Source organism: Phyllostomus discolor, chromosome 3 (genome assembly GCF_004126475.2).
Source record: "Phyllostomus discolor isolate MPI-MPIP mPhyDis1 chromosome 3, mPhyDis1.pri.v3, whole genome shotgun sequence".
Taxonomy (NCBI): Eukaryota; Metazoa; Chordata; class Mammalia; order Chiroptera; family Phyllostomidae; genus Phyllostomus; species Phyllostomus discolor.
Window position 1 is genome coordinate 113958643 of NC_040905.2, and position 19627 is coordinate 113978269.

Below are 19627 nucleotides of genomic sequence, written 5' to 3' on the forward strand. Positions count from 1 at the left end.
GACAGCCAGACTATTGTCAATCATGCCAGTGGACCCACTAGGCATTGTAATTACTAGGTCCTTAGAAATGGCAAGGAAGGCAAAAGAGAGGGTCAGAGAAAGGTGTGATGGCAGCAGCAAGGGCAAAGAGATGCTGCCCGGCTGGCTAAGAAGTAGGAGGTAGGAGTCACGAGCCAGGGAACTCTGGAGGTCCCTACAAACTAGAAGAGTGAAGGAGACCTTAGGGCGTTAGGTGATATCACTCTGCAGTTTCATCAGGGAGACCCTAGTACAGCTCAGGGCACATGGCTCTCTGAGACGGGAGCGCCCCGTGCTGCAGCTTTTCCAACACATGTTGACCTCATGTGCTAGAATATCCTGTGCTTTTACACTCAGGCTACATCCGAGAAGGCTTCCTGGCTGTGCAGCACGCCGTGGACAGAGCCATCATGCAGTACCACAGCAACGCCTCCACACACCAGCTGTTCGAGAAGCTCACCGTGATCGTGAAGAGGTTCCCATACCCGCCCTTCATTTCGGACCCTTTTCTGGTCGCCATTCAGTACCAGCTCCCTCTGCTGCTCATGCTGAGTTTCACTTACACCTCACTCACCATCATCAGGGCTGTCGTGCAGGAAAAGGAAAAGAAACTGAAGGTAGCCCTATTTGCATTTGGCTTTAAAACATTTCGCAAGTTGATTCCAGGCAGTGCCCCTTCAGGGCGGTTGAGTCTCGGGCCCTGTCGTCAGGCAGGGGCAGCTCTGGGTGCTGGGGCCACAGAGCAGTTTGGATCGAGGCAGCGGCCCATGGTGGCTCTAGCCTACTTTAGGGTTTCTTTGAAACCAGGCCTGGTATATCCAAATTTTTAAAACCATAAGAAAGTACCATGTTTTGTACACAGTATACCAGGAACTGAACGTGGCTCTGGAGATGCCTTGTCCAACATGGGACCCACAGACCCTCAGGTTTCCGACATTTGCAGTGTGTCTGGTCTGAACTAAGTCATGCTGAGAGTGTAAAACACACACTGGATTTTTTTTAAGCCTCAGTATGAAGAATGTAAACTATCTCATTAGCACTTTCTATGTTGATTATATGTTGAAAAGACAATATTTTGGACACATTGGCTTAAGTCAAAAATACATGGTTGAACTTAATTTTACTTTTTTCTTTTCACTTTTTCCTTGTGGCCACTATAATATTCTAAATTATACCTGTGGCTTGCAGTTTCTGCTGGGCAGAACTGCTCTAGTGATTAACAGTGAGCCAAAATGTTTACATACGTGGCTGAGCAGGAGGCTCATTCATTTTGCATCTACTCAAGGACGCCTGCAGTCTGGATGGTCGGCACAGTGTGATGGGTAGTCCAGAAGTGTGTGAAGTGTATTATGGATGTAATTGAGTGTACCTGAAGGAATAGTGTGTCACCTGTAAATACATACCAATGACACTGCTAGAATTATCCAGAATTGATTTAAAGTTCCTTTGCAGGCTATAGCTGCACTGCCAGTGAGCTGGCATTTAGAGTGTTCTCAGAGGCACCAGATCCGTGACTGTTGGGGCAGAGAGAACTGATGAAGCGGGTGCTGTCCGCTTGGGCACCCGAAATAGCCTTGATAAAATGGTGCAATGTGTAGTTTAAATAGTGTGCAGTGGACAGTGAAATGGTTCAGAAAATAATGTTCGTACCTGTGTACACCTACAGATACATAGATAAAACCAGTGCGGCAGAATGTTAAGTGATTATTAAATCTAACTGGTGGGTACATGAGTGACGGTTATACCAATCTTCCCATTTTTCTGAGGGCATGAAATTGTGCTCAAAAAGAAGCTGGGAGATCAACAGCCTGGCACGGTGCCTGGCTTAAAGGAGACAGTCAGTGCTGGCTCCTTCCTCCAGACCAGCACCATCCAGTGGAACATTCCACGATGATAGATGGACATGTTCTGTGTCTGTTGTCCACTGTTGTCACCACTGGGCCCTTGTGCCTAGCACAGCTAAGGGGCTGAATTTTTAGCTTTATTAACTTCAATTGAAATAGCCTCACGTGGCCACTGGCCGCTGTATTGAATAGCACAGCTTCATGTGTCCTGGTCCGTTTGGTGAGCGGAATAGCAGGATTTCCTCACCACACCCCCTAAAGCCTGCCTAGGATCCTTGAGAAAGGCCTATTCCCAGCATCAGTGTGCTTCTGTCCTTCCTATAGGGGCCTCCACCCCGCATGCAGTAGTCTGGAACCCTCATTTCAGAATAGCAGGAGGGGAGGCTGTGCCTGTTGCTTCTGAAGTGTTCCCTCAGCCACTGTTGATCCCAGAACAGCCCCAGGGCCACACTTTGCAGCAAGGATGTTAGTGTGGTTGGTACTAGACAGTGGAGGGGCCAGGCTCTGCTCTTCTGACTCAGCACCCCAGCACCAGCTGCCCCACCACACAGCTTCTTGGAGGGGCAGCCAGGGGCGCCCAGAGAAGACTGGAAAGCACAGGCCGGGAGTTTGGGGTTGCTGCAAGGAATTAAGGGTTGCCAAGGCAGTTCATTAGCTTAGTCAGCACAGTGCATGCCCACCTCAGGCCCTAACTGAGGCATGGGGTCCTGAGGCAGTGTGGGGGGCGGTGAGGTGTGTAATGGCTGAGTAGAGAGCAAGGGAGCCTGGCTGGGTGAGGGAGAAGATGTCCAGTCCTGGCTGGGAAGCAAAAAGGGTATCCCAGGTGGGTAGCACTTCAGAAGGCAAAATTCCTCATGCCCCAAGGTCACAGGTTGACATGACCATGGAACCCATGTCTTCTGCCTATGACCAGTGTGTATGTCACTCTTTCTGTCCCTGGCCTCTGGCCCAGGTGTCCCACATCCTCTTTTGGCTCATGTATGACCCTACATCTCTGCCTCACACTCGCACACACAGAGGCTCTAGGGAAAGCCAGTGTGAGGAAGGCACCAGGGCCTGGTGTGGCAGGCAGCAGGAACAAGGGTATCAGCGGAGGGTGCGTCAGGGTATGTGGGAATGCTTGCCGCTCTTCCCCCAGGAGTACATGCGCATGATGGGACTCAGCAGCTGGCTGCACTGGACCGCATGGTTCCTGCTCTTCTTCTTCTTCCTCCTCGTCACTGTCTCCTTCATGACTCTGCTCTTCTGTGTCAAGGTAAATGTGTCTTCGGGCGGGGGGGGTCCCACGTTCTGAGCATGGCATCCAAGTTGACAGGAGAGCCAGAGGTAGCCGTAGTACCACCACAGAGCCCTGAGGTTCCACGCTTGCAGATTTCACGGGAGTCCACCCGGCTCAGCAGAGAGTAGTGCTTTCTCTGTCATGCACTCGGCGTAGCCCTTTGCCAAGCCCCTCCTGTTTCATTTATGGCTGGGACGTTTACTGTCTCCACCTTCCCTGCCGTGCCTGTGTGTGCTGACACCTGGGGCGGCACACATGCAGGTGAAGAAGGACGTGGCAGTCCTCACGCACAGCGACCCCTCCCTGGTGCTGGTCTTCCTCATCTGCTTTGCCGTCTCCTCCATCTCCTTCAGCTTCATGGTCAGCACCTTCTTCAGCAAAGGTGAGTCTTCCTGCCCCCTGGGAACAGGACTGAGGGGTGATGAAACCTCGGAAAATGGGCAGTTTCATTTGGGATGAATAGAAATAACCCAAGACTGAAGGATTTTTTTGTAATCTGCTCCTTCCTTTGGACTCAGTTTTTTGGTTGTTGAAATACATCCTTGAATAATTATTTTTTAAATTTATTTTTAATCATAATTGGCATACAGTGAGCATATTAGTTTCAGGCGTACGACATAAAGATTCAACGCTTATGTACCTTACAGAGTGATCACCACCACAAGTCTAGCAATGACCTGCCACCGTACATAGTTATGATGATGTCATTGGCTCTGTTTCCACATCTACATCACATCCTCATGACTGACTTTATAATGGGAAGTGTGTGCTTCTTATCCCTTCCCTTTGCTACCTCCCCCCACACCCCTCCCCCAGGGGCAACTGTTAGTTTGTTCTCTGTATCTCTGAGTTTGTTTCTGTCTTATTTTGTTTGTTTGTTTTGTTTCGTTTTTTTAGATTCCACATATAAATGAGATTATATGGTATTTGTCCTCCTGTCCAACTTGTTTCACATAACACAATAAATACTCTCTAGGCCCATCCATGTTGTCACAAATGGCAAGATTTTATTCCTTTTTGTGTCTGAGTAATATTCCATTGTGTATATGTACCACTTCTTTTCTTTTAGAAGATTTTATGTCTTTATTTTTAGAAAGAAGGGAAGGGAGGGAGAAACAGAGGGAAAGAAACATCCATGTGTGGTTGCTTCTCGCACACCCCTGACTGGGGACCTGGCCCACAACCCAGGCATGTGCCCTGACTGGGAATCGAACCAGTGACTTTTCAGTTTGTAGGCCAGTACTCAATCTACTGAGCTACACCAGCCAGGGCTTATATACCACATCTTTATCCATTTGTCTGTTGATGGACACTTAGGGTGCTTCCATATCTTTGCTATTATAAATAATGCTGCAGTGAACATATAACTTTTCAAATAATTGTTTTTGTTTTCTTCAGATATATACCTAGGAGTGGAATTGCTGGGTCATATGGTAGTTTTATTTTTAACTTTTTGAGGATTCTCCATACTGTTTTCCATGGTGGCTGTACATTTACACTCTCACCAGCAGTGCACAGGGTTCCCTTTTCTCCACACTCTGCCAATGCATTTTTGTTGTTTTTGATGATACCCATTCTGACAGGCTCGAGGTGGTACCTCACTGTGGTTTTGATTTGCATTTCCCCAATGATCAGTGAGGTTGAGCATCTTTTCTCATGCCTGTTGGCCATGTCTATGTCTTTTTTGAAGAAATGTCTAATGAGGTCCTCTGTTGTATAATAAGATGTGTGAACATTTAGGTCTGCATAACTCAGCAAGCAATATTTTCCAAATGACTAATGCATCATGTTACAAATCATACAAGGAGGTTAATCTATTCAAAGTACAAGTTAGGCCAATGGATTTAGTGTAACAGTATGAAAAGTGCTTTGGTTAGTTTCATTCCACATGGCGCCTAACCTTTAAGAAACTACCGCTTGTGGACTGGTGTAGTGTTGAAAAGGAGTGTCCACAAATATCTGAAAGGCAGCTAAACACCCCTCCCTTTTCCAGTTACTTGCCTGTGTGAGGCTGATTTCTTTACTCACTTCACCCAAAACAATGTAACACAGCAGACTGCATGCAGAAGCAGATGTGACAACCCACCTGTAGCCTGAGTCGGACATGAAGAAGCGTGCAAAAATGTAGCACAATGGTTGTCTCACGAAATTATGGGAAAAAGAGTTCTTTTTCATAAAAACATTTATGTTCATTTATAATGGGTTTATTATATTTATTCTTAAATATCTTTATATTTTCTTAGTGCTAATTTCCAATACAGTCGACATTGTTATATACACATGTAACCCACATAAAGAAAGGTTGTCAGCTCTTTGACAACCTTAGTAATTTCTAAGGGAGTAAAAGAGTATCAAGGTCAAAGAGTTTGAGAGCTGCCAGCAGGGACCAAAGCCACACTGTTTTCCCCACACTGCCACAACCCAGTCCTGAACCCTCTCAGGCCTTTCCCATGTGTCACCTTCTCATCAAAGCTTTCCTTGGCCCCCTGGTCAGTCAGAGCCCCTGGTCCGAAGAATATCTTGTCCCCATTCTTTGCCTTGTTGCTTGTTCGTTGACTCTCTGCGTCCCCACAGGATTATAAACTTGGGCGGGGTGGGGCTTTGTCTGGAACAGGCCTGGCACAGAGTAGGCACTCCACGAATACCTGTGGGGTGAACAAGTGAACAAGAAGGGGAAGGTCAGGCCAGGCCCTGGCTGGGTGGCTAAGTTGGTTAGAGCATCATCCTGATATGTCGAGGTTATGGGTTTTATCCCCATCAGGGCACATACAAGAATCAACCGATGAATGTATAAATAAGTAGAACAACAAATCAGTCTCTCTCTTTCTCTCTCTCTCTCTCTCTCTCTCCCCCTCCCCACCCCTGCTCCTCTAAAATCAATACATTTTTTTTTAATTTTATTTATTTATGTTTGGAGAGGGAAGGGAGGGAGAGAGAGAGAGAGAGAGAGAGAGAGAAACATCAATGTACGGTTGCTGGGGGTTATGGCCTGCAACCCAGGAATGTACCGTGGCTGGGAATCGAACCTGCGACACTTTGGTTCGCAAGCCCGTGCTCAATCCATTGAGCTACGCCAGCCAGGGCTTAAAATCAATACATTTTTTAAAAAGAAGAAAGGGAAGGCCATGCAAGAAGCAAGGCTGGGGTGGGGGGTTCAGTATTAGTCATGTCAGGTGAGCAATGTCAAAGGAACCAGAGGTGAGGTCCTAGGACAGGATAGGGCTGGAAAAACCAATGTGTGGTCCCCGCCTTGGGTGGGGTCTCGTTCCCTGGGCACAGGCACGCCGCCAAGAGAAAAGGCTGCAGCCAAGCCTGGAGTTCCCCAACACCAGGGCCTCTGTCTCAGGGAGGGGGTCTGGCAGCTCACAGGCTTCCTTCTGACACATTTGTGCAAATTCTTGCGTGATTTTGTCACATTTACCTTCCTGTCTCTATCTGTAGCCAACATGGCAGCAGCCGTCGGGGGCTGCCTGTACTTCTTTACATACATCCCCTACTTCTTTGTGGCTCCTCGATACAACTGGATGACGCTTAGCCAGAAGCTGTTCTCCTGTATCCTGTCCAATGTCGCCATGGCAATGGGAGCCCAGCTCATTGGAAAATTTGAAGCAAAAGGTAAGTATTTTCATTTTCACAAACTGCCCTTGCTGATTCAGTTTCACCCAGAGAGAGTCTAAGCCGAGGCACCTGCAGCTCCAGTAAGAGACGCATCAGGACACCTGGGTGAGTGATGCATTTGGAAGACAGGTCGTCAGTACCCACCGCTGGCTGACATTGTGCTGGCTTTGAGTTCCCTTGAGGCCCTGCCTACAACCAGCTGTTACTGCAGGAAAACCCTGGCCATGAGTCCCTGCACCTGCCAGCATGGGATTGTACTCTCTGAGTCTCTTCCTGCCTCAGGAGGCTTTCAGAACAATCACACCCAAGGTGTCACACCCCATTATTTTTTTTAAATAATTTTTTATTTTTAATATCAGTTGATATACAATATTATTAGTTTCAGGTGTACAACCCGGTGATTAGACATTTATGTAACTTATGAAGTAATCACCAGGATAAATCTAGTACCCATCTGACACCATCCATAGTTATTACAGTATTGCCTATACTGTATTTTATGTGTATTTTATATCCTAGTGACTGTTGTGAATCTACCAATGTGTGCTTCTTAATTGCTTCACCTTTTTCACCCAAGCCCCCCTCCCATCTGGCAACCGTCAAAAAGATCTCTGTGTCTATGAGCCTGTTTCTGTTCTGCTTGCTCCTTTATCTTGTGTTTTAGATTCCACACTTAAGTGAAATCATACGGGCATTTGTCTTTCTCTCTCCGTCAAAGCCCATGGGCTCTGATCTACCCTTAGCTCTCTGTAAAGTAGCACGATTATCATCTCCTCCCTCCCTGGTCCCCTGAAACCTACAATGATTGACAATGAGGATGAGGAGACCCAAGAAAAAACAAGAGACAGACCAGAACATTGTTTTCTTGATTTTTGTGAAATGTCCTGATTTTTTAAATATCACAGGGATCAAATAGAACACTTTTTTTTTTTTTTGCTAACTTTGGCCATGTGGGCTCCCATTTTGCAAACCTGCAGTAGCCACTCGGATTTCAACTAATGAACTCAGGCCTGCTCCTCTAAAGCCATGAGAGAGCACCTAGTGCAACCCTTAACCCCTCCCATGCTGGGCAGTCTCCAGAGATGGAGAGCTCGCCTCTTAGGAGAAGGCCCGTTCGTTTCTGGGTCACTCAAACCCCTTGCCCAGAAGGGCCTGGGAAAGGTGGATGGGCTCAGACTGGCCCACCTCTCTTGCTTGCTCTGGTCCCAAGAGGAGGATGGGGGGGGGTGCCCGTGAGTTGCTGCAAGGCTGGTGCTGTGCTAGTATCGTATCCCTGCTGTTCTAGCTCCACTAGCAGGAGGTGAAATGCAATCTCCCTTCCACACAACTGACCTGTGTGCATTTTAAGACCAGCTGGGCCCTGCCCTGCCCAGATATTTTCTCTCTCAGGCTGAGTGCTCTTTTTTTCTTCCAACCATGCAATCAATCACTAGTTGTTTTAGCTTCCATTTTTGGGTCGGGGGCAGGTCTATGTAAGGAGACAGGTGGGTAGCCTCAGGAACCTACAGTGTAGCTTTAAAAAAAAAGTCCTCACCCAAGGATGCTTATTGATTTTAGAGAGAGAGAAAGGAAGAGAGAGAAACATCAGTGTGAGAGAGAAACATTGATCAGTTGCCTCCCACATGCTCACCAACTGAGGATTGAACACACAACCTAGGTACGTGCCCTGACCACAGATCAAACTCGCACCCTTTCTGGTGTATGGGACGATGCTCCAACCAACTGAGCCACCCTGCCAGGGCCAGTGTAGCTTTATCTTATTTTTTTTTCAGTGTGACTTTAGCTTTACTCAGAACTTTTTTCTTCAGATGGCAATGTCTTCTAGCACTTTAGTTTTTGTTTTTAATATATTTTATTGATTATGCTACTACAGTTGTCCCATTCCCCCCCTTCACTCCCCTCCACCCTGCACACCCTCTCCCACCCACATTCCCCCCCTTTAGTTCATGTCCATGTGCCATAAGTTCTTTAGCTTCTACATTTCCCATATTCTTACTATTCTTACCCTCCCCTGTCTATTTTCTACCTACCATCTATGCTCCTTATTCTTTGTACCTTTTTCCCCCTCTTCTCCTCCCACTCCCCTGTTGCTAACCCTCCATGTGATCTCCATTTCTGTGATTCTGTTCCTGTTCTAGTTGGTTGCTTAGTTTGTTTTCGTTTTTGTTTTTGTTTTAGGTGTGGTTGTTAATAATAGTGAGTTTACTGTCATTTTACTATACTTGTTTTTTATCTTCTTTTTCTTAGATAAGTCCCTTTAACATTTCATAAAATAAGGGCTTAGTGATGATGAACTCCTTTAACTTGACCTTATCTGGGAAGCACTTTATCTGCCCTTCCATTCTAATTGAAAGCTTTGCTGGATAGAGCAATCTGGGATGTAGGTCCTTACCTTTCATGACTTGGAATACTTCTTTCCAGCCCCTTCTTGCCTGTAAGGTCTCTTTTGAGAAATCAGCTGACAGTCTGATGGGAACTCCTTTGTAGGTGACTGTCCCCTTATCTCTTGCTGCTTCTAGGATTCTCTCCTTCATTTTAATCTTGGGTAATGTAATTATGATGTGCCTTGGTGTGTTCCTCCTTGGGTCCAACTTCTTTGGGACTCTCTGAGCTTCCTGGACTTCCTGGAAGTCTATTTCCCTTGCCATATTGGGGAAGTTCTCCTTTATTATTTGTTCAAATAAGTTTTCCACTTGTTGCTCTTCCTCTTCCCTTTCTGGTACCCCTATGATTTGGATATTGGAACATTTAAAGATGTCCTGGAGGTTCCTAAGCCTCTCCTCATTTTTTTGAATTCTTATTTCATCATTCTTTTCTGTTTGGTTGTTTCTTTCTTCCTTCTGGTCCACACCATTGATTTGATTCCTAGTTTCCTTCCCATCACCATTGGTTCTCTGTGCATTTTCCTTTATTTCTCTTATCGTAGCCTTCATTTTTTCATCTAATTTGCAACCAAATTTAACCAATTCTATGAGCTTCCTGATCACCAGTGCTTTGAACTGTGCATCTGATAGGTTGGCTATCTCGTGGTTGCTTAAAAGTGTTGGCTCTGGAGCTTTGATTTGTACTTCCATTTGAGCCGTTTTTTTTAATCTGGTCGCACCTGTTACATATGAGAGGCGGAGCCTTAGGTGTTCTCCAGGGCGGGGCAACCCAGTTGCTAGATTGTGACGTCGTATGTGGGGGCAGGGTCCGAGAGGAAATAATGGCACTTGTTCCTCTCTCTGTTGGATTTCAGTCCTCAGTCCCTTCTGCCGCTTCCTCCAAGCTAACTGGGCCTATCTGCTGCTAATTCCCATGTGGGTGGGCTTAGTGTATGTTATAGGACCCCGTGGGTCTCTGCAATGCACTCTCCTGTGAGGCTGGGAGTCTCTCCCTGTGCCTCAACCCCCACAAGTGTTTTCAATTAGGGTCCTGAGGTTCTATTTCCCAGCGTTGGGATCCTGGGTTGCTCAGTCTGTCTCACTGCCTAATTTTGCCTGTCTATCTGAGTGCGAATGTGGCCCAGACAGCCAGGCGCCTTGCATGCAGTGCCTTGCTTCACAGTTGCCACCTCACTGGGTCTGCCAGCCACCTATACTCTTACGCTCTGGATGCCTTACATGCCCAGGATGCGTTATGTATTCGGTGCCACCCATTTTTGTGCCACGACCCCTCTCCGTCTGGCTGCCCAACTCCGCCCCTCCTGCTGGTCTGGATGAATGTGTATATTTTAACTCCTTGGTTGTCTGACTTCCATACAGTTCAATTTTCTGTCAGATATGGTTGTTATCTTGTTTCTAAATTGTTGCTGACCTTATTTTGGTTGTGGGAGGATGCACAATGTGTCTACCTATGCCTTCATCTTGGCCGGAAGTCTCTAGTTGTTGTTTTTTTTTAAGAACCCATCTTTATTTATTTATTTTTAGATTTTATGTATTTCTTTTTAGAGAAAGGGGAAGGGAAGGAGAAAGAGAGAGAGAGAGAGAACCATCAATGTGTGGTTGCCTCTCCTGTGCCCCCTACTGGGGACCTGGCCTGCAACCCAGACATGTACCCTACACTGGGAATTGAACCAGTGAACCTTTGGTTCATAGGCCAGTGCTCAGTCCACTGAGCCACACCAGCTAGGGCCTAACACTTTAATTTTAAACATATGTGTTTCCATGTTTAGTAGTGTGCAGCACAATGTGGATTGTTTAATGCAGAGTTACCTCCAGGGTTCAAATGCTTTTTAAAAAGCCAGTTACAAAAAAAAAAAAATCTAACTATATAATACCTCTTATTTATCAAAGTTCTATACTGAATTTTCTTAAAACCGGCAAAATTTTGGTTATTTCAAAGTGAACATTGATCAAGGCCAGAGAGCAGCCATTTTCATCAGGGATCTCAAGCCAACAGAAGGTCACCTGGCCACACAGAATCCCTGAGCATCATTTGGACTGTGCTATTGCAAAACAAAGAGAAGACAAAACACTATGAGCACTACTAAATAGATCTTTCTATGTGTCAAAGTATTTTTCCACTCCTAAAAAGATTTACATGGAATACACACTCTCCCATTGTTGGGCTGACCCCAAATCACATGTGTGTGTGTGCACACACATGTATGTGTATATGTGTTGTGTGTATGGATTTGTGTTTACATATATATGTGTCACAAATCAAGCGTGAGTCCATCTAGCCCGTTACTGAGTTTTGCTGGTTCTATAACATCGATTTTGTAACCTAGTCTTATGCTCGAGACCTGGAGAGAGGCATCGGAGTCTCTGTAGAAGCCGGAAGGGCGAGGTCACGCTGACTTCGCAGTGATGCAGCACACGTGCTGTTGTGGTGGCGGGCGGGTGGGGGTGCTGCTGGTCCATTTCGGGCCCATTTCCTGGTGCGTCCTTCAGGCACGGGTGTCCAATGGCAAGACCTCCTGAGTCCCGTGAACGTGGATGATGACTTCTCCTTTGGGCAAGTTCTGGGCATGCTGCTGTTTGACTCGGTCCTATATGGCCTGGTGACCTGGTATGTGGAGGCCATCTTCCCAGGGCAGTTCGGTGTGCCCCAGCCCTGGTACTTCTTCATCATGGTGAGTCCGGATGCCTCTGTGCCTGGCGGTGGGGCGGGGCGGTGCCATCCGGGGTGGGACAGGTGCAGGTTTCCCCAGCACTCACTCTGGGCCTTCTGTAGTTCCTAACACTCAATGCCTAGTCAGGCCAGGATACAGGACCTTACCCTGTGCTCAACTGCCGAGCTGTAGGTCCTTAAGGGCCCTGAGACCATCCCCCAACCTGACCTGAGATGGTCCCTGCTCTCCAGGGTGGGAGAGAAGGAGCTCGCACTGGCCCACCATCCACTGTACCAGCACCCCCTCACCTCCACCTCTCTTCCTTGTCATTTGTTGGGTTTTCTGCATACAAAGTAATATGGTTTCTTGTCAAAATAATTGTGTTGCTGGAATATACAGTGCAGTCCCACTCCCCAGAGATGAACACTGCTGACATTTTGATGTGTAGTTCTTTTGATTTTTTTCTACACATAGACTATCCTCTAGCATATGTGGATGTGTATGTAACATATCCACATTTGGTTTTAGAAAAAGAGGATCGTATTGTAAAAATATTTTTAGATTTTTATCTATGCATATTTATAAACTTTTATTTTAAATGTATCTATATTTAATTTTTATGACTGATATAAGAGAAAGAGAGCAAAAAAGCATCAGTTTGTTTTTCCACTGATTTATGCATTCATTAGTTGATTCTTGTATGTGCCCTGACTGGGGATCAAACCTGCAACCTTGGTGTATCGGGGTGACGCTCTAACCAACTGAGCTACTCAGCCAGGGCTAAATATACCTATATTAAAATATATGCATATTTGTGAATCAATTTCATTTTTTAATGACTGCCCAGCATTTCATGGATGTCCCACCATGAATGAGTATTTAACTCATTCCCTATTGGTGGTTAGTTAGGTTGCCACTTCGACATTCCTTATTTGATTAAGCAAGAATGTATCAAGTGTCCAGTACATATTGATCAAATCTAAAATGCCACTGATTCTTCAAGGCACCATTACTTTATCACTAAGAAAGAAAAACACGGTTAAGCTGTAGCATTCCATGACTCCTAAGGTACAGTCTGATTTCATAATCGCTCAAAATGTGCAAAATGTGTGGCTCAAAACCATACCTTTCATGGTGTGCCAGAACTATTCCAGACACTGGAAATGCACCGGGAGCATAGTTATGGGTTAAACAAATTCTCCCCTCCATGACTTACCTCTGCAGGAACTCTCCCAGGGCCCTGCTCTCACCTCTCCTGTGGCCCTGCCCACACCCCCTGTTACCTGTGCCTAAGGGCCACTCCTCAGGGTGGCAAGTGTGTACGGTTTGTGTTTATAGTCTTTCCCCTGACACAGCCTGTCCCTGTGATGGCCAGACAGAGCGTGGAGGGCCATCGTCCGCTAGACAGGGCAGGGGATTGGACAGTCATCCTCTAGACAGGGCGGGGCGAGGCTCCCTCACAGCAGAGGGAGGCCTGGTCCTTCCGCCCCTCCTACTCGGAGAGCTCACAAGCTCCATGTATGTGAGTAAGGGTGCAGCTGGGGTGTGGAGACATCGCCTCCTTCATTTTCTACCCTGACATCACTCCGGACTGGAACATTCGATAACCTGTCTGTATTCGATGTCAGCCTTTGCTTTTCCTTTGGGTCGCATCTGAGTCAATATGATACAACAATAAGCCTATGAGCTGCCGTCAGGCTGTGTGGCAGATCAGGAAGCGGAGACTGAGTGCTTCCTAGGAGCAGAGGGTGAGGCGCGGGGGCTCTAAGCGGTGTCTCCTCTACAGCGGTCATGTGCGAGGGTGGGCCGAGGGCTGGGAGCTGTGTATGTTTAGCATGTCGGTTAGTTGTTGCTCCACTTGTCACAAACACGATAACCTGACACGGATGAGCCACCTGAGACCTATGTGATTTCCATCCCAGCCCTCTTACTGGTGCGTACGCCCAAGGAGAGTTTTAGGGAAAGAAGAAGATGACGACCCTGAGAAAGCCCTCAGAACAGAGTACTTCGAAGCTGAGCCGGAGGACCTGGTGGCTGGGATCAAGATCAAGCACATATCCAAGGTGTCACAGTCTGTGGGAACAGGCAGGGAAGGGGGACTTCGGAATACAGGTGGTAAGACCTGCTGCCTTGCCATGGCTCTCTCCAAGCTGGTGACTGTTCCCTAACCAGCTCTCCCAGGCCCCAGCCACCAGTCAGACTCTGCTCCCAGGGCCCAGTAGGGAGACTCAGGGTTGAGTCAGTGACACGTGCCACTGCCCAGACTTAACCTCTCAGCAGCTTTGCTGTGAACACTTGCCATGCTGGCGGCAAGTGATGTCTCAGCCTCACAGGCCTGTGATGCCAGAACCAGGGATGTCGGGGACCTGCTGGGGCTGAAGGGGGCAGAGAACAACAGAAGGCTGTGTGGCCTCCAGTCAGCACTCAGTCTGAAACTTCCCACCTCTCTACCTGCTGACTGGTGGTGCTGAGCGTGGGCCCCTCTGCAACCTCAGTGGTTATCCCAGAAGAGAGTGGGAAGGGCCCACAGAGCAAGTTCCTGAAGGCCTGAAGTCCAGGGTGGCCTCTGCCTTTCCTACAGGTGTTCAGAGTGGGGAACAAGGACAGGGCAGCCGTCAGAGACCTGAACCTGAACCTGTATGAGGGGCAGATTACTGTCCTACTCGGCCACAATGGTGCGGGAAAGACCACCACCCTCTCCATGCTCACAGGTGAGGGGCCACGTGGCCACCACGGCAGGAGCGGGGTGAGCGGCAAACCCACTCACAGGCGGGTCCTCGGGGAAATCGAAGCAAAACTGCGTGGATGTGGCAAGGCCATCACACCTCGTGCTGACTGGCAGGATGTTCAGCTGAACCTAAGCCTTTGGTCTTCTCCTTGGCCGTAGGTCTTTTTCCCCCGACCAGTGGGCGGGCATATATCAATGGGTACGAAATTTCACAAGATATGGTTCAGATCCGTAGGAGCCTGGGCCTGTGCCCGCAGCACGACGTCCTGTTCGACAACCTGACAGTTACAGAGCACCTGTATTTCTATGCTCAGGTGAGCTGGCAGGGGGTGGGATTCAGAGCTTATCTTTGTCATGTTTGCTTCTTAGAGTGCTTGGGTTCCTGAGGCAGCCAGCTGAGCCCTAGCCTCCCAGCAAACCAAAACTTGCTCCTAGGACCCCTCCCATATACCTGGAGTGGGGAAAGTGGGAGGGAAGTCAGGACTTGGAGGCCAGCGCACGAAAGGATGAGACAACGCCAAGACTAAGTGGCTCACTGGATGGCCCCACTGGAAGTGCCCCACCAGACCTCTGTGCCTGCCCCCTGCCGTTTCAGCTGAAAGGCCTGTCCCACCAGAAGTGCCCTGAAGAAGTCAAACAGATGCTACACATCCTCAGTCTGGAGGACAAGCGGGACTCCCGGTGCAGGTTCCTGAGCGGGGGCATGAAGCGCAAGCTGTCCATCGGTATCGCCCTCATAGCGGGCTCCAAGGTACAGGGCAGCAGGGTCCAGAGGTGTTGCCCTCTAGCTCCCACTTGGCCTGGGATGGCTGCTGACTCTGCAGCCATGGAATTTGGCCCTGGGCACCCTGGACAGGCCGTCTGGTGAGGACAGTACTGCTGCATCTTTGTGGAACTCGAGCCACACAGGGCCAGTGATACAGCCAGCCTGGGCCCGGAATGCAACTCTGCCATTTTCACAAGGCTGTTCCTCTGCCCTGCAGGTGCTGATGCTGGATGAGCCCACTTCGGGCATGGACGCCATCTCCAGGAGGGCCATCTGGGACCTTCTTCAGCAGCAGAAAAGTGATCGTACCATACTGCTGACCACCCACTTCATGGATGAGGCCGACCTGCTTGGGGACCGCATCGCCATCATGGCCAAGGGGGAGCTGCAGTGCTGCGGGTCTTCACTGTTCCTCAAACAGAAATATGGTGAGTGGCCAAGGGCAGGAAGCGGGGTGAGCAGCCCGACCTCCATTCCCTATGGAGCCAGCGTCACTCTGCAGGGTGCTGAAGATAGTGCCCACTATTCAATTTCACGAAGGGCCCTGAGATCAGGCAGGAAGAGGCCTTCCCAAGACTTCCTGTCTACTACCTCTGGTTGGAGACCCGAGGTCCCAGGCAGAGGAGATTGGAAGAATGAAGAGGGAGGGAAGAGGAGTACATAGTCTTGATTTGATTAGAATGACAATCGGTCACAGCCAATGGAAGAGCAGTTGAGAACCAGGGCTTCCAAGAGCATCAGTGCCGTTGGAGAGGCCAGGCACGGTTGCCAATGTTACAGCTCTCAGAACAGCAAGTGGCCTGTAACAAGGCCCAGGGCTGATGGGTCACACGTGGAATCAGGACCTCTTTGCTACGTAGGCATGGCTTCCCTTCTCAAGGGCAGCTCATGGTCCAGTATGCCAGGTCGCGTCCACGTTCTGTCAGTGGGAAGGACAAGATACCCTGGAAGTTGCATACCTGCCTTCTATGGCTTCCCCTGGCCAGCACACAGCCCTGTCAGGTAGATGGTGACCCAATGTAGTCACCATCAGGCTGGTGAGGGCGAGACAGGGCAGCCTTCATCACGGGTTCCATTACTGAGGAAGCAAGGAGAACAGGCCTTAGAACAGTACCTACCACAGCCTGTGAGCCTTGAAGTCCGAAGTGGCTTGGCTTTTACCTCCACATTATGCTCAGCTCCCAAGTTTCCCAGCATCTCTTCCCAGTTAGGGAGCAGGAGGGAAGACCCTCAAGATAGCTCTGAGGAGTTCTGAGATGCATTCATTCTGGTTCAGCTGCCCCCTGCTCTCCAGCCCCTTTCCATGAGCCTGAGGCCCTGGGTAGGCCAGGAGACAGGGGAGACAGCTTCATGTGGGGCTCCGCTGTGTTCCAGGTGCAGGCTACCACATGACGCTGGTGAAGGAGGCTCACTGCAACCCTGAGGGCATCTCCCGGCTGGTGCGCCACCACATCCCCAACGCCTCCCTGGAGAGCAGCGCTGGAGCAGAGCTGTCCTTCATTCTTCCCAAGGAGAGCACGCACAGGTATGTGTCCCAGAGAGAAAACATTGCTACGGACCCGAGAATGGGGCCCAGTGGGCCTTAAGGGCTCCTTGCTTAGAGCCACCCACCGTGTACCTGTGAAGCCCGGCCAGTGGGCATCTCTCAGGACCTGGGCCAGTGACAGTCAGCGTGTGGTGAATCTGCTTACTATGTCTGGGATGCCAGGCCTCCCCGTGCCGGGAGCCGGGAGAGACATCGCTTGCACCTGAGAAGTAAAAAGTGTCTGACTCATCAAAGGGGAGCTCAGTGTATTGGTCACTCGGAGTGAAGCACGCACAGCGGCCCACCCAGAGTTCTCTGTGGAACTGTGATTTTGCACGTCTTCTTGGTCTTAGAATTGGGCCATGGACACATGCCTCATGAACACAGTGGACTGCCAGTATGGGGAGGCAAAAAAGCAAATCTGATTCACATTCTGTAACTTCGGGACATAAATCTTAAAAATACATTTAATCTTCCTACTAGCCCAGTTGAGTACATATTTTGCCGTGTATAATGCGTACATTTTTGCCCAAATTTTTGAGGGAAAAATAAGGATGCACATTATATGTGGGTAGTACCTGAATTACCTTGTATCTATTCTTGTGTTTTGTAATTATTTGTTACATAACATTTCTTATACCATAATACATTTTAAAAATGCTAAAATTTCTTCATAATACAAAAAAGTAACTACATATAAGTAACTAAATAATTGAATTAAGAAATTAAAACAAAAGATTTTTTTCCCTGAAAGTTTGGGTGAAAACCATGGGTGTGCATTACACACAGCAAAATACAGTCATTTGGTTTTAATAACTGTATAGTACTCCCTGACACAAACATATCATAGTTTATACATAAAATCTACTCTATTATCACATGCTCATGGTTTTTTAAAAATCTATGCTAAAGAACATTCTTCTAGAAAACCCTTTGTCCAGATTTCCAGTGACCCCTTAGGACAGATTCCCAAAAATGGGGTAAATAGGACCAAGTTACCTTCTAGAAAGATGGTGTGTTTGGCTTCCTCAGCAGCGGGATAAGAGAGTATCCATTTTACTCCATGGTTGCCAGGTCTGAGTAAGTTTTTTTTAAATATTTGTGTATTTGATGGGTAAAAAATAGCACATACTAACTTATTTGGCATTTTGTATTTCTCCCATTCCTGCTAGCCGCAGGCTGAACACACACGCTCTTACTGGTCTCTAAGCCTTGCTTCTTCTGGATGTTGTATGTTCATATCTCTTCCTCACTTATCAGTCAGAGTACATTATACATAGTTGACCCTTGAACAATGCGGGGGGTTAAGAGCACTGACCTCCTCTGCCCCCTCGCCAACAAGGTCAAAAATCCATGTATAAATTTCAACTCCCCCAAAACTTAACTAATAGCCTACTGTTTACCAGAATCCTTACTAATAACATAGACAATTAACTCATATTTTGTGTTATATGTATTATACACATATACTGTATTTATACAATAAAATAAGCTAGAGAAAAGAAAATGTTAACACAATCATAAGGCAGACAAAATACATTTATAGTACTGTATGTTGCAACTTTTTCCAGTTTGTTGTTGCCTAATTTTCTGGGATTTCTTTTTTCCCAGAAAATTTTACATTGAATGTAAAATTTACATTGAATGGGTCTTATCTTTTTCCTTATGACTTCTTTTTAGAAATTTTTTCCTGCCCAGAAATGAAATGAATATTCACCAGTTGCTTGTGGCTGGTTTTGTGATCTCATGTAGGGGTATCCTATCAAAGAATGCCTTTGTGCTCACAAGATGTTACATGGGGAAAAGAAAGGCAGGGAACAAAACGTGATTTTTTTTTTTTTTTTGAAATGGTGTTTCCAGGAGCTCACTTCCTTTGCCCCTCCCCCATAGTGCACAGAAGTGATTATTTAGGAATGAATGAATTATCTGGAAAGTCACTGAGGAGGGACTCATCACTCGGGGCCTTTTTTCAGGTTTGAAAGTCTTTTTGCTAAACTGGAGAAGAAGCAGAAGGAGCTGGGCATCGCCAGCTTCGGGGCCTCCGTCACCACCATGGAGGAAGTCTTCTTACGGTCAGTGAACGTGCTTCCTTTAGTCCAGGACTTGGCCATGTGGGTGGTTTCTTAAAAGTGTGACGATAAAGCAGCCCCCTCAATTGTCATCTCTGACATGCCTCTGCCAGTAGACGTGTGCCTGGGGAAGAAGCAGTGCGGTGGGCCCAGGTGCGAATCCTCACTCTTACTAAAGCCTACTCGAAGCCACAGAGGCTTCTGATATGCACAGCAGTTTAGAAAGCGGCCACAGCTGTGCTCTGATCATGTTGGGAGTGTGCGTGCTTCCCCTTGGGGTCCCTCATGGCAGCAACAGGCTCCTCCCAGGTTTAGGTAGTGGTCCAGAGCTTGCCTTTGTCCATAATGAAGACGTGAAATTTAGCATTCAGACCTTCAGAACTGCCAGGTGAACTCGATGCAATGAAACTTGTATTAGACATTTGTTGAATGCTTATTTGGCAGACATAGTGCTAAGAACTAGAAATGGAAAAATAGAATGTGAGGTAGCTGTTCTTCCTTGAGGACCCGTGGCCTGGAGCAGGCAACAGAATAAGTGAATGTAAACAGTGTAGCTATCATGCCCCAAGCCCCCCGCCAGGCCCTCTGGAAAGCCCTTGCTGTAAACACTGACCTCGGTCAGTCTCCCATGAGTCTAGGACCCCCATGGACAGGGTTCCTGTCTGCTTGTCTCTCTCTCTTGGGCATTCCTTGGCTGTAATAGCTTGTGTTCTGGAGATATTTATTGATGAATGAGCAAAGAAAC

At 47.7% G+C, this 19627-nt stretch overlaps 1 protein-coding gene across 4 annotated transcripts in view; it reads left to right on the forward strand.

The window, feature by feature from the left end:
* ABCA3 (ATP binding cassette subfamily A member 3) overlaps positions 1-19627 on the forward strand; it is a 51619-nt gene that overhangs the window by 15861 nt on the left and 16131 nt on the right. For all 4 annotated transcript variants that reach the window (XM_028508976.2, XM_036021019.1, XM_036021017.1 and 1 more), the window contains 12 exons: positions 376-635; positions 3001-3117; positions 3403-3523; positions 6583-6756; positions 11634-11815; positions 13717-13857; positions 14376-14505; positions 14682-14836; positions 15118-15273; positions 15506-15716; positions 16663-16813; positions 18787-18885. In XM_028508976.2, the coding sequence (XP_028364777.1) occupies positions 376-635; positions 3001-3117; positions 3403-3523; positions 6583-6756; positions 11634-11815; positions 13717-13857; positions 14376-14505; positions 14682-14836; positions 15118-15273; positions 15506-15716; positions 16663-16813; positions 18787-18885 (1897 nt within the window). The remainder of the gene's footprint in view (positions 1-375; positions 636-3000; positions 3118-3402; positions 3524-6582; positions 6757-11633; positions 11816-13716; positions 13858-14375; positions 14506-14681; positions 14837-15117; positions 15274-15505; positions 15717-16662; positions 16814-18786; positions 18886-19627) is intronic.